Source organism: Leucoraja erinacea, chromosome 20, assembly GCF_028641065.1.
Source record: "Leucoraja erinacea ecotype New England chromosome 20, Leri_hhj_1, whole genome shotgun sequence".
Classification (NCBI taxonomy): Eukaryota; Metazoa; Chordata; class Chondrichthyes; order Rajiformes; family Rajidae; genus Leucoraja; species Leucoraja erinaceus.
In genome coordinates, this window is record NC_073396.1 from 15,588,549 (window position 1) to 15,603,315 (window position 14,767).

Genomic DNA, 14,767 nt, shown 5'->3' on the forward strand with positions numbered 1-14,767 from the left:
GTATAGCATGATTTAACTGGACAGCATGCAAACACCATTTTTCACCATACCCTGGGACAAATAGTAATAAAGAAAAAGAATAACAAATGCAAGCTACCGGCCACGTTACCATCAGCCTGCACCAATGCAGCTCGTTTCACCAGATGGTCGGCTAATTCCATCGCATCAGCCGGCCCCAAAGCTAAATCCCGTGATAATCCAATGACCAGGATCCGCATCAGGGTGTCCTCCAGGAGTGGGACCTCAGAGCACAGCCGAAGAAAGAAGCTGAAAAGGAATAAGGAATTACCAGCTTTCACAGATTCATGCACTTGGAGGACACTTAACCCTCTTGTCTATGCTGATTCTTTCGCAGCAACCTAATTAATCTAAATTTCTCTTATCTTTCCCTGAAGCCGTGCTAATTATTCCTATTTTTAAGTATTTATCCAAATTCATTTAAAAAGTTACTACTGAAACCACTTCTATCAATCCTTGCAGGCAATGCACTGTTGATCATAATTCACTGCATAAATATTCATTTGCCCCAATGGATTTTGAACCAATTATGTTAAATCTTTCTCCTCTGGACACCAGCGCTCCCTGAAATAGAAACAGCATCTACCGAGCTACTCTATTAAAAAATATTATATAATCAGTCAAATCTTTGAATGTGTTTATTAAATCTTTTCATTGTCTTCTGTGCCCTAAGGAAGCAATTTCAGTTGCTTTCACTCCCCACCCCCTTTCCCCCACCCCAATCACTGGCAAAAATGGGCTGTGGTTAATTTGCCTTTATAATCAAAGTCCTTATTCTAGTCAATGTCAGAAGTGAAGTTGAAGCACACCATAAAGTATGGGCCACGTGACTCAGACATTGCTCAGCTATTCTATAATACCACGGCTGAACTGATCTCAGCCAGTACTCCATTTCTGCTGGATCCCTGAAACCTTCCACCAGCCTACTGTCAAAAAGTTCATCAGCCATCGCAGTTCCCTGCAGTAAAGGATCTAAAAATTCAAGATCTCCATGCCGCTCCTCCCACCTCCTCAGAAAATAAATTGCCTTAAATGGAGACTCATTTGCTGAAACTGTTCCCTAGCTCTAGACTCCTGCAGTGGAGAAACATCTTCTAATCATCAACCCTGTGAATCCCCCTCTAACAATTCAACATGATTGCTTCTTATTCTTCTAAACTCCAAATGATACAACCGCAACCCTTCAAGCCAGGAATCAATTTAGCAAGCATTATCTGATCTGCCTCCATAGCAATTATACCTCTTATATAAATGATGAGATATACACACAAGTGGGTATTTCATTTTCATTCAGAGGATAAACATTCCTCATCTGTAAGCACAGATAGTGAACATTACCAAGCTAACGGACCCTACGTTGGTGAGGAAGCATCACAAAAGAGTCCAACCCTATTCTGGATACCATTGGCTTACTTACTCTCTCAGTGACCTCAGGCGCTTAAGGCCCATTATAATACTGCGGAAACACAATAACACAGCAGAGGTGGTGAAAACACATTCTTGCCTTTGGACAGTAAAATAGTCACCAGCTGATGTCGGAACTGATTCTACAGCAATATTGTGAGGGAATTGTGCTCGTGCCATCACTGGGAGTGTGGAAACTATTGGAAACAAAGTGCTTACTTTCTGTCACTTTCTGGAGGCCAATTATCCCATTTGTAGTATGTCTCCGGCTGTTCAGTGAAGAGCACCTTATGCAAACTGCAAGGAGGATGATTAAAGTTAGTTATGAAATAGAAACATAAGAGCATGTAAGTTCAGATAATCTACCAGGCACAGCCCACATAAAATTCTAATTAAAAAAAGTAATTTGCCGAGACCAACATATTGCAGGGGTCTGGGAGACATTTCCACCCACAGGAAGATATTCTAGGTTACACAAAAAAGCTGGAGAAACTCAGCGGGTGCAGTTTGAGTTTCTCCAGCTTTTTTGTGTAACCTTCGATTCTCCAGCATCTGCAGTTCCCTCTTAAACACGGAAGATATTCTAGCTTGGACCATTTTGCCACATGGATGCAACACAGCCCACCCCAGCCCTCTGACCAACCTCCACTCCTCCACCCCCCACCCCCACTTCATTACACTGTGCTACTTAGTGTCAACAGAAAAGGCTGTAATCCCTGGATTCTCCTAGTCTTAAATTTAATTATCTTTCCTGTCATGTGTTCCAAAACGTTTAATACTTCAAATTAATAATAATTACACAATACGCTTCTGAGATCCCGTTCTTAAATTTAGCTCTTATACCTGGAATTGTCCGTATACGGTCTACACCTCATAGAGATAATTCCAACATTTTACATGAGTGGATCCTTCCCTTTCCGCTTCATTTCTCATTGTCACTTGGTGATGAGCTTCATCCAGGCATCAAGTAGGAAAGGTATCACAGGGGAGAATATGTATCCCATAATTATGAAATTCCCTGACCATTGCAATATTTTTCATCCTTCCCATACTTCAGAGAAAACGTCCCACTCCAAGGTGTCACGGTAAATAGTCTAGCTTCCAACAGCATTCATTATTTTTCTCGTAATTAAATCATTACATCTGTTGAATAGAATGTTTCTGAATATCTTCATTTTCTATCATATTTTGGTTCCTCTCTCTATATGCTTTCACACCAAACCATCGTGATGCTGGGCCTCTCCACGAGGTGTAACTGAGGCTTGCTGAAAACTGTCCAGGTATTCTTCCGACTTCCATCGTGTCCAACTTTAATTCTTGTTCAATGACTTTAAACCACAGAGATTCGACACGGAAACATTTTGAGTTGAAATTTTCATTAACGGCTATCCCACTCTTCATTAACTGTGTTGTTCTACACTACAGACCCACCAGCTGCACTGCCATAAATAGCAATTATATTTTACGTATAGTCCTTTATAACACTGCTCTTCAAATTAAACACACTGATTTATATTAAACACTGAAAGTACTGGACACAAACATTAACAACTAACTTCACAAGTTTATAGAAAGCACAAGTAATATTGAGACAAGTACAGCACTTCCTCCTCCTCCTCCCTGCTCTAAATTTCCACCTGGGTAAAATCATTTCACTCTGTTTAGGATATGTTTCATTTAATATGTATTACACTAGAAAAATCTACCAATATGTCCAGTTAGGGAAGAATTATCTTTGGTTGCTGGTTCTGAAGGATGCGTGCAAATTAACTATTGGTTACACTGACAATTGCACATTCAATTCCAAATAAAAGGACAATAGCATTAAATACGAAAAATTAGTGCAACCAACCTACTGATCCTCAGCAAACATTTACCACTGATGTCCAAAGAAGATTATTTTCCTCTCAAGTCAGCAAGAAAGGGCACCTACCAGTGGATGTAATCCTTGGGATTCAGTTTGCAAACGGTTGGCACCACAGTGTGCAGCCACCACACAGTATCTCGCTGGATGGTTGCAATCTGAGTCTGAAATGCACGCAGCCCTTCCAGGTCTTTGGTTCATAATGGTGAGGAGAAAAAAAATACAGAGAAAAAAGATAAATATATTTCACACTTCCACAATTATTTGTCAAAACATTTTAAGAATACAAGAATATATTGAACTTTATTGCCTTCCATCACAGTGAGGAATCCACTGTGGTGGATGTTTATGTTAACTTTTATGTGGCTGTGTGTCTTGTTGCTTTTCACTTAGTATGGCAACTCAAATTTCACTGTACCTTAACTGGTACATGCGACAATAAACTGACCTTGAAACATCCCTGGATTACAGCACAGACTAACACAAAACTTCTCATCAGTATTTATCCATGCAGGCAAAGTGAACATAAAACACCCAATCTTTGATGTTGGTGTCCTAATCAGCTGAACGTCAACCCACATGTTTTGGAGAATTTCTGGGTCTGTATAACTCTGTTCCATATTGCTACATTGCAGCAACAGGAAACTCCTCATTAAACTGGCCAGATTTAAAATGTCCTCTGGCATGGGTGCACTGTGATGCAACAGCCATAAAATGAGCGAGAATATCAAAAGTACAAGCAAATGAAGAATACTGACAGGTAACAAGCGACATGCAGCTCTGTGTTAGCTGAGCATAATATAATATACAAAAGTGTTGATCATTGCTCCCCATTCTAAATCTGCTTCTGGCAGTTGTATGATTTTCATTTATTGTATTAATAGAGTTCTCAACATTGCTTGCCACAGAGGAACACACAATTTAATGGATGTTAATCACACACTGCTATCTGGGGACCAAACAATTTTAATAAGCAAAACATTCTGAATAATACAGCCTGCTTTGTTTAAAGATGTATTAATGCAGCTGTAAACATAAGCATCTAAGCTTTTCACCTCTGTAATTTTGTGGAACCTTGAAGGCCTATTTAAGGTCTTGTTCACATTAATCCATGTCTATCTCAATCTCATTACAAACCAATTTAAAGAATCAAAAAATATATAACATCCATAATAATCTTAAAATGCCCAAAACACGTGACAGCCAATGGAATATTGTTTGAAAATTAGTTCTTCCAATTTATTAAACTGACAAATTGCTCTTAATTTCCCACACAACCAGAAATGTGATAAAGTCCAGTTAATCATTTTTTGGGAAATGACAAGAGAAGATGCAGGAAATATTCAGCAGTTCAGGCATCCTCAGGGAAAAGAGATACAGAGTTAACGTTTCAGGTCGCGGACCATTAATCACAACCATGGTTATCTCTTTGTAACGTTATCTATCCGTAGATGCTTTGTAACTACCCACAGATGCTATCCGATTCCAGCCTTTACCATTTTTATTTCAGATTTCCAGCATCTACACTTTATTTTGATTTTCACCTATTTTAGTGATTTGGATGACTGATAAATATTCACCAGGACTCCAGGGAAAACTCCAAGGCTCTTCAAAACAGTAATATTAGAATCTTTGAACTGGGAACAATACAGCACAGGAAAATACCCATCATGAATGATTTGACTGTGATGCCAATCTAAACTAATCCCATCCACAGCAGCAAACTAGATTAGGTGCTGAAGTACAAAGTTGAACTCTGATGAAGTTGGAAAGTAAATTTGTTCTAGTTATTTAAAAACAGAATTGAGAATTGCAAACAGACTTGAGAATTGCTATTTCCCTGGACTTCATGAGTTATGCTGTCAGGGTTCAACAACCAGGTTGATAAATGCTCATTTAATGTTCAACTCTTTTTTGATGGAGTTAGATTTTACCATGACCCATTTTAATTTAAAGCTTTAAAGTCAGTACTCAGAAATATTTCAAAGTATTTTAATCCAATAACAATAAAACAAATGACATGTTTTTACTTTCCCATTGTTGCATGCTGCGTCTCATTGTGGCAAGGTTGGCTGTGTGTTTCCTATATACAACAGTGGCTGCATTTTAAATCATCTAGAGCAATGATGGATCAAGCAGGTCGAGAGGACACAGGCCCAGCACAAAAATGGGAAGTTAACGAATGGGGACAAGAGGCCAAGGAGCAGAGCAACAATGGACCCAAGCAGATCCAATATACAGGGTTGGCCCGAAGCATAAAGGTAAACAGTGGGAACTAGAAGCCCAGGAACATAGTGTTGATAGATCAGAGCAGCCTCAGCAGAAGGTTGATAGGGACAAGATTCATCTGTAAAGCCGTATTTTGTGCTGGAAACTGCAAATTAGGACAAGTGGTATTTTTTTAAAGGGACAAATTTGTTATAATTCTGCAGTGGAATATCACAGTTACTATCACTTTATCTAACTATTATTGATTTATGCATTATATAGAATGTAGAAGACATTCACTTGCACATTTCCAGCCCACTATTCCCCAAGTCTTTGTACTTACTCTTTTTTTCGCCTTTGTCCCATGCAAGCCCTGCTTCCTTTACTTGTGCTGTAATCCCCAGCATCATTGACAGGGTCAGTAGGTCTGTCACCTGGATCACAAAGCGCTCCTGCAGAACCAAGAAAGCAAGTTACAATTCCAGCTAACACCATCCATTTAGCTTGTTGTCCTTTCAGATGGGTCGATAGAGAATGGACTGATAATTGAACTGATTTTTTCTGGCATTCAACAGTTTCAGAAAATTTCTCCCAATTTCATTATTCCTCATTCTACACTGCTGGGCTGTAAAATGAGCTCAAGAAAGATATGGCAATGTGCTGACAAAATCTGCCATTGATTCTAGAACTGTCAGTCCAATATGATTATATCAATTCATGAACTGTGACAAGCAAGCTATTGCTGAATCTTTCTGCCGTTCTTTTGGTCACCCACTATGCCATTGCTGATCGGGTCAAACAACCCAGCTTTGTACCCCCTCCCTACACAATGCTTCTGATCTGAATCAAACCATGAACTTCTGACCAAGCTTACTCTGATCACTGCTGCAAAGTTTTCAACCACAATTTGCAGTAGTTTCTGCAAAAAAACTGTCAATAAACAAAATATTAAAAGCAATATTTTTCAAAAAGCTCAGTTGGGAACTTATAGCCCGGAGTGGTAATGTCATATGTAAACACTGGAATCCAACTATGTCAATCTGCAGATTACTGCATATATTTTATGTCTTTTGCAAGAGGAGAGCACAAAGTCTGATATCTGACAAGCGAAGAACAGTTCAGTGGCAGAACACTGAGTTGGGTGCAGGTCTCTCCGATTGTGCTTTGATAGGATAGAGAACTATGAATGATTCCAAAACAAGAGGAGTCCCTAATAACTGCAACACAAAATTATTTATTTAAGAAGAGTCACACATGCAATACTTGGTCTCACATGTAAGAGTTAAGCTGAATAGCCAATGTGTATTCAAGAGGAAGTTGGAAAAAAAGACAAAGGAATAACATTTATGTTGGAATAGGGCAAGGGGTTTGTGTGGAGCAAATGCACTCGCATGAACAAGTTGGTAATTCTGTGAAAATCTAACACAGTTCTACTAACCATAGACGTATACAGGGCAATTGGATAATGCATAGACAGTGCTCAAGTTAATGGATCTTAACAGGACTAGCTTTCGAGTACGATTGCAATCCAAGTTGTCCCAACTAACGGAAGGAATCAGGACTGGTCGTGTATGTGTTTCCACAATAACATTGATCAACCTGGTAAACCACCATCTTGGCTAACACAAGAAGATACTGAAGCAATGCTACAAGGAGAAGATGGCAACAATTGCAGTGTTGCAAAGAAGGAAAACTAAAATAACCTAATGAATCTGCTTATATTGATTACATAAAACAGGCCACCTCTGTTAGCTCCATTTGACTATAAATGATTTTTTGCACACTTAAGTACCAGCACACACCTTAAATTCCATATCTAGGTATGTTTGCTCCTTCCGCTCCTGCATCAGGCCCAGGCAGAAGGAGGGAAAGTTGATCTCATGTTTGGTTTGTTTAATAATTTCCCGCAGCAAAGCTCGAGATGCTCGAAGGTAATCATCTTTATTGGTGAGCAAATCCTGGAACACCATAGCTAGATACTGAGAAAATATAGTGCAAGTGAGTCAAATAATAATATACATAGCTACAGAAAAAAAAACAGTGAAAAACATAAACTGCCGTCAACTAACATGTAACCAGTCATGAATTACTCAAACTCCAGGTGATTTAATGCACTCGCCAATTTTGGGATTAAGTAGGTGCAAACGTTAACTTCTGAACTGTCATCATTAAAGTAAATTTAGCAAAAGGTGGTTATATAATCCTCAATCTACTTTGGACAGGAAAAAAATGGATATACATCCAAACAGACTATTTAAACCCTTTACTGGCTGTGTGAATGATATGTACCTAAAGAAAGACATGGTCAGGCCCATTATCCTCCTTCATCAGAACCTTATCAGAACATCCATTCCTTTTTCCTGATTTGGCTTGCTGTCCGTGCTATTTATCCATGTTATTTGACTTAACTCCAAATGTCTAACCATGGAGAGTACCTTACATATTTTGGATGTACTAAGAGCTTTAATTTCTGTAGTAAAATATGTTGGAAGCCGATTGCAAGACTGATACCAGTAATGAGGGGATTGTCCTTCACTACATTGACTGAATTGACTGGCGACTGCGTGAGGCTGTCAAGGTAGATATGATGGCCATAGGTCCACGTGAAAGGTGGACAGCCATTTAGAGCTGAGTGGAAAGAAAATGTGTTCACCAAGCGCCCTGTGAACCTTTGGGATTCTCTATCTCGGGGAAATATAAATGGTTAGTCAGTGAGTAACATTGAAATAAGTGGGCGGCCACGCAGCCACGGTGGCGCAGCGGTAGAGTTGCTGCCTTACAGCGCCTTACAGTGCCAGAGACTTGGGTCTGTAAGGTGTTTGTACGTTCTCCCCGTGACCTGCGTGGGTTTTCTCCGAGATCTTCGGTTTCCTCCCACACTCTAAAGACGTACTGGTTTGTAGGTTAATTGGCTTGGTGTGAATTGCCCCTGGTGTGTATAGGATAGTGTGTGGGGATCGCTGTTTGGCGTGGACTCGGTGGGCCAAAGGGCCTGTTTCTGTACTGTATCTCTAAACAAAACAACAAAAAGTGGAAATTTGGGATTTAAAGGTAATCAGGGGACACGATCAAAGTGTTGGAGAACTGACAGAGTTGGCTGAGCTGACTGGCAGAGTTTCCAACATTGTATTTCAAAAATAAAGGGCAGGCTGTTTTTGTTGTATCTGCCAGCAGAAGATCAAGCAGGCAAAATGTTGTCTTTGCTTTCAATGAGAGCTTTCAATTCGCTTCCCATTACTAATGCTGGAATTCACTGTGTTTCCTCCCAAGACTTGAAGAGAATGCATGTGGAGAGGATGTTTCCACTAATGGGAGAGTCTAGGACTAGAGGTCAGAGCCTCCAAATTAAAGGACGTTCTTTTAGGAAGGAGATAAGCAGGAATTTCTTTAGTCAGAAGGTAGTGAATCTGTGAAATTCTTTGCCACAGACAGCTGTGGAGGCAAAGTCAATGGATATATTTAAGGCAGAGATGGGTAGATTCTTGATTAGTACGGGTGTCAGAGATCATGGGGTTAGGAGGTAGAGATAGATCAGCCATGATTGAATGGCGGAATAGACTTGATGGGCCAAATGGCTTAATTCTATTCCTATCTCTTATGATAAGTCCAGTCCTGGCACAACCTAGGCTGACATCTTATGACCTGTTGCCTGTGCTCCTCATGAAGTCCATCAGGGCTGTGCTAACTTGTGGAAGTTAGTTCTTGCAGATACCGTTTGGCAACCATCTGAGTCAGGGGCAAATGGCTGACTGTTAAAGGACTTTTGGGCAGGACTTGTTCTGCCTTACTTGGAAAACTGTGCGCAAGAAAGAGACTCAATCTTTGTAGTTCTGGTAGGGAAAACTTTAAGGAAAAAAAGTGGCCTCATGCTTACTTTGTACAAGGCAGCTTAATTTTTCATTTTGATAGAGAGTGCCTTTTGAAATACAAAGCAAAACTCAGGCCATTAAATGACTCCTTTTCCTCCAAAATGTTATCTTCTTAAATGAATTGCACACTGCACAGAAGTATCCGCTATGATCTTCCCATGAACAAATTAACAAAATAGCTCAATTTAACTTCTTGCATGACACCAGAACCATTGGACTGCTTGTGGGTAACCTAGGTACGTGAGAGCTCACCTTGGGGGCCAGTTCAGAGTTGTGCTGCAGCACCGTGTAGAGGACCTGCATGTTGTTTGGATTCCGTGCATTGGACAGCTCATTGAAAATTACAAGCTTCACCAGTGTTCCCAGGTTATCACGGTGGGCATTCAGCAATTCCCTAATACCAAAAGGAAGGAGAAACGTTTTACAGTGAAGCAATTATACAGAACAGGTTGAACACGATTTTCTGGAAACTGATTATCCACACGAGAGGCTGGCCTGAACTTCTATTGGGATTGATCTTTGGTGGGGCGAGTTCAAGTTGGACCTGTATTGATGGAGTACAGATTGGTTGCGGTTATCTGATTTGGTGACCTGCCCGGGTAGAAAATGAAAATTTGAGCCAAAACCAATCTAACTACAATCAAACATAGACACAAAATGTTGCAGTAATTCAGCGAGTCAGACAGCATCACTGGAGAAAATGGATAGGTGACGTTTCAGATTAGGACTCTTCTTTTGACATTGTAGTTGGGGTGGGGGGGGAAGAAAAAACTGACGAGAAAAAGTCAGAACAAATCAAAGCCAGTGACAGATGACCTCTGGCAAAGAGGTTCCCTGATATTCGATTGTTGGCTAGAGATGGTGTGAACCCAAGATATGAGGTGGAAACAGGCAGTCTAAAAGCATGGTTTCATTGTTCTTGTTTCCACCTCATTTGTTACTTGAATTGTCACCTGCCTTAACTCATTTACGGCTGAAACTCCCATCCAAGCCTTATTAGTGCATTCCAGAATGTCCTTGTCCAGTTATGAGAAAAGTAAGTGATTGTGACAAATGGACATGGACATACAAGACCAAGCTTGAGTGACCAAGCATCTTCATGAAGTAAGTAGCATGTAATTGAAACTTAATCATTAGACATTGTTGCTTGGATAATTGTGTGTATGTTGACAGACTGAGATGCTGTGCTACAGCACAAGGTGTATACCTTGATCATAATCTGTTCAATCATTCTCCTGACTAAATTGCACGTAGCCAAATTCTATGCAATTATATGATACAAAATATAGGTGGATTTAAAAACTTCCTTTAAAACCACCACTTCAATTACCCACTGTGGAAGCATTCCAAGCACTTTCAAGATGTTGAAGTTCTTCAGTTTTCTCAGCTGAATTTATACCTCCTTAGTTTGAAGAACATTTTATGGATGTCTAGCTTCATTGACATGGATTCATTTTCTTGACCTCTGTAGATGATTGGTTTCAAAGGCTCTCTGTAACATATTTACAGGATACCCTGCAATTCTGGTACTCACTTTATGCATAGCATGTAATGGTTCAGCAAAACCTTGGGCTTCAGGCGGATTTTGATGAGATTCGACATAACTTCCATGTCCTCTGTTCCATGTGAAGAGCAGTTGGTGCAGACCGACATCAGCAGGTCCTGAGCGGGACGGGTCAGCTAACGGACAGACACAAAACAAAACTGTTAACAAAAGGCCAGAAATGGATCAAAACAGAAATCCTGGGGGACTATAAGGATGAATTCCTCTCTGTTCCAGACAGGGAACAGCGGGGAATTTGTAGATAAAAGTTTTAGTTTAGTTTTAGTTTTAGAGATACAGCGCGGAAAACCAGCCCACCGAGTCCACGCCAACCAGCTATCATACACACACGGGACAATTTTTACATTTACCTAGCCAATTTACCCACACACCTGTACGTCTTTGGAGTGTGGGAGAAAACCGAAGATCTCGGAGAAAACCCACATGGTCGCGGGGAGAACGTACAAACTGCACCCGTAGTCAGGATCAAACCCGGGTCTCCAGTGCTGCAAGCACTGTAAGGCAGCAACTCTGCCACTGTGCTGCCCTAGGTGTTGCTTATCAGGCGCAAATATAGGTCAACAAGCACATGGGTAATGGATAAATGTACAAGTGGATGTGTCATAGTCATGGCCTCAGAATAAAAGGACGTTCCTTTAGGAAGGAGATGAGGAAGAATTTCTTTAGTTAGAGGGTGGTGAATCTGTGGAATTCATTGCTAATTCTGCTCCTACCATTTATGAACTTATAGTCGAATATGATTCTACATTTTTAGAACTCCGAAATGAACTTTGGATCATACTGTGCCATTGCTAAGTCCACCTGTTTCAACCTCATTGCTATTGCTAGAATCTTTAGCTGCCTTATACATCTCTATCAATACACTAGTGGGTGGCCTGAATGTCCAGTCTCTCTTTGTCACAATCACTTACACAGTGAACAATCACTTCACAGCGCATAACTGGGCAAGAACATTCAGGAATACACCAATATCCAAGTCCAAAGAAAAGACTTGGATGAGAGTTTCTGCAATAGAAGAGTTGAAACAGGTGAGGATTCAGGCAACACATGAGGTGGAAACAGGCAGCTAACTATGGCACAGTATTGTTCAAAGTTCATCCTGGGGATGAAAATATGGAAGCTTATTCAATTATGATTCAGAAAGTGACCCTCCGCCCATCATGTTCATGTTGGCCTAGATGGCACCACGGTTAAAAATATCTCTGATCACAGCTAGGAAAAGTCTATTCTTTAGCCTCTGAGATTACGATAGGAACGATAAGCAAGCTTTCATTCTTCACAATTCAGGAACTTTTTCTCAATCAATGCTCCTTCAGACATGCAGTTAGATAACTTTGAAGCAGCAGTATAGTCAATAATTATGGGCAGTGGTAGAAGGAAAGTATCACCAGCCTACATCTGGAAGAATAGGAAAGGGCACATCACCCTTTTGGCAGAGTCACTGGGGTGTTATTACTTATTTTAATCCAGGTCATCTAGCCACAGTGGCAAGGTTAAAAATCTCACAGGTAGAGTCAAATGAGTTGCACAAAAAGTGTATTTGGAAGACCACAACATATTCAAGAACACTGTAAAGACAAGGTAAGAAAAGGATGCTTGTTTGCAAGGTCAAAGGAGGTCAAATGTAGCTTTTGTACAGAAAGACAGACGATGCTAATTTGGAAAAAGAGGGAAAGAGTACTAAAGGAGGTCTGCAAACACCAGTGTCAGGAAGGGAAGCTGGATGTTTTTATGCTGTATAGAAGTCAAATCTGGAGTTGTATCAACTATATACAAAGCATATTTATTAAAAAAACTTCCTCAGTAAAGGAAAAAAAGGTTCCAGTGCAAGAACAGGAATTGGAAAAGATGGAAATTTTCACCCTGTTCTAAAATGCCAGTTAAATTTAATTCCTTTTAGCTTCACATCAACTGCAACCACTCGACCTTTAGTTTGTGATGCTCCATGTGGTCCCACCTTTGGGTTCTGCAGCCACATCTCCAGCCGTTGAACAGCCATCAGGCGAACCTCCTTGTAACCGCAGGTGGCCGTGAGCAACCGCAGCAGGTTCCTCGAGACATTATCCATGGGCTGTCGCCGGTTGAGCTGGTCACGAAGCATGTCGATTACATAATCTTCCACACTCTCAGCCAAGTCCTCATACCTAGAGAAAGAATCAGATTGTTTTTGAAAACTGCTGCAGAATATAACTTCATAAACGTCAGGTAACTTTCACTTTTCTCTCAGCATATCTGATTTACAGCTTCTTATCCAACGGCCACAAATGGGGAAAATAGCCAAAGGGGCCCTTTTCTCAACAACCCCCCCCCCCCCACGTACACTCCTCACCTGCACAACTCTAAAGCAATGGCCTACTATTTATGAGTATCTATCAAAGGCCCAAAGTTATGTTATGTTAATTAAAACGACTCACCATATTCCTCAATATCATACCACAGTGCAGTTAAAATATTTCTCTTTCTAACTATCCAAAATGTCCATGGCCTGTGATTGGAATAATGCAATGGGCTCTCACCTTGGCATCACTTGACCTGCCTCTACATCTGGGCTCATTTTCTCTTCTGCAATAAGCAGCTCGGCCTGATTATCGTCATCGTCTGGTGTGGATGGATGTGGGCTCCCGCCTGCAGAGAATCAACAGAAGAAAAACCACTATAAAAAGCACAACTTTAGAGATCATATTACAAAGCTATCATTAACAGTCAATTCAGTAGAAATTCTTCTACCAAGAGAGCAGAGAGAATGAAGAACTTCCCACCAGAAGAAATATCACAGGTCCATTTCAGGAAACGAATTTAATAGTGAGAAAGAAATAAAGGACGTGCTGCCTAACTGCCTAGAGTGCGTTTGTACTGCATAGTTTGCCTCATTCTCCAATTAATGCTCTAGATAACCAATCTCAACCAGAGTATTGATGTCCAAAAGGAAATATGCAGTCTTTGATATCGGGAATATCTAGGATTTTCTTGGGCTCCATATGCTTCCCACAACGGTATTGGATAATCCAGTAAACCCCATCAAGTGTGAAGAGCAGCCACTTGAAAGGAACATCCGAACATTACCCATGGAATTGCCAATAGCAAGCAAAGCACCGCAAATGGTGCAAAGGCAGAAGTAAAATATCTAACCAAAGAATGTTGAGAACATGAGAAGTTTAATTTGAAGCTTACAGGAAAACTGCATTTAAGGAACTGGAATTCTCACCTGCGCTGAGGTCACTGCCAATCCTGCCTCCATCCGCTTGCAGCAACATACTTTTCGGAGACACCTTTGTGTTAAAAGCGGTCTGAATATTCTCAACAAAAGTCTTGCATTGGTGACTGTCCACCCAGATACGTTCACCGAGGGAGTCCTCAATATACACCTGAAGGGAAGAAGTTTGTAATGTTGATTTCAATAAATAGGTTGCAGTGAAAGAACTCATGTAGTTCATCTAATCACCACTTTCATGAGTCAATTATAAACCCATTTGGGTGAAAACAGCTAACTGAAAATTAATATAACACAAGGATGATATACCATAATACAAGTGACATATTACTAAACGTTTCATTGCATTGCAAGAAGCAATATGGTTAATAAGCAGTAGGAAAGAACTGCAGATGCTGGTTTAAATCAAAGATAGACACAAAATCCTGGAGTAACTCAGCAGGACAGGAGGCATCTCTGGAGAGAAGGAATGGGTGACATTTCGGGTCAAGATTCTAGGGGGCGCTGCTCTGGCAGCAGCCATGTCAGCAGCGCGTCAGTTTTTCAACCTATTTAAAATTTTTTAGTATGTTTTAAAGTTTGTATTTAATGTCCCTTCGTGTGTTTTGTGTGGGGGTGGTGTGGGGGGT

The 14,767-nt window shown here is 40.5% G+C and overlaps 1 protein-coding gene across 6 annotated transcripts in view; it reads right to left on the minus strand.

Moving 5' to 3' along the window:
- ints1 (integrator complex subunit 1) overlaps window positions 1-14,767 on the minus strand; it is a 93,725-nt gene that overhangs the window by 72,328 nt on the left and 6,630 nt on the right. For 4 of the 6 annotated variants that reach the window (XM_055651344.1, XM_055651343.1, XM_055651341.1 and 1 more), the window contains exons 6-15: window positions 14,133-14,292; window positions 13,444-13,552; window positions 12,885-13,071; window positions 10,898-11,043; window positions 9,616-9,757; window positions 7,297-7,473; window positions 5,838-5,946; window positions 3,356-3,476; window positions 1,642-1,719; window positions 98-267 (exon numbers count right to left, since the gene is read on the minus strand). In XM_055651344.1, coding sequence (XP_055507319.1) covers window positions 98-267; window positions 1,642-1,719; window positions 3,356-3,476; window positions 5,838-5,946; window positions 7,297-7,473; window positions 9,616-9,757; window positions 10,898-11,043; window positions 12,885-13,071; window positions 13,444-13,552; window positions 14,133-14,292 — 1,399 coding nt within the window. The remainder of the gene's footprint in view (window positions 1-97; window positions 268-1,641; window positions 1,720-3,355; window positions 3,477-5,837; window positions 5,947-7,296; window positions 7,474-9,615; window positions 9,758-10,897; window positions 11,044-12,884; window positions 13,072-13,443; window positions 13,553-14,132; window positions 14,293-14,767) is intronic. The other 2 variants (XM_055651346.1, XM_055651345.1) reach the window with 1 other exon arrangement.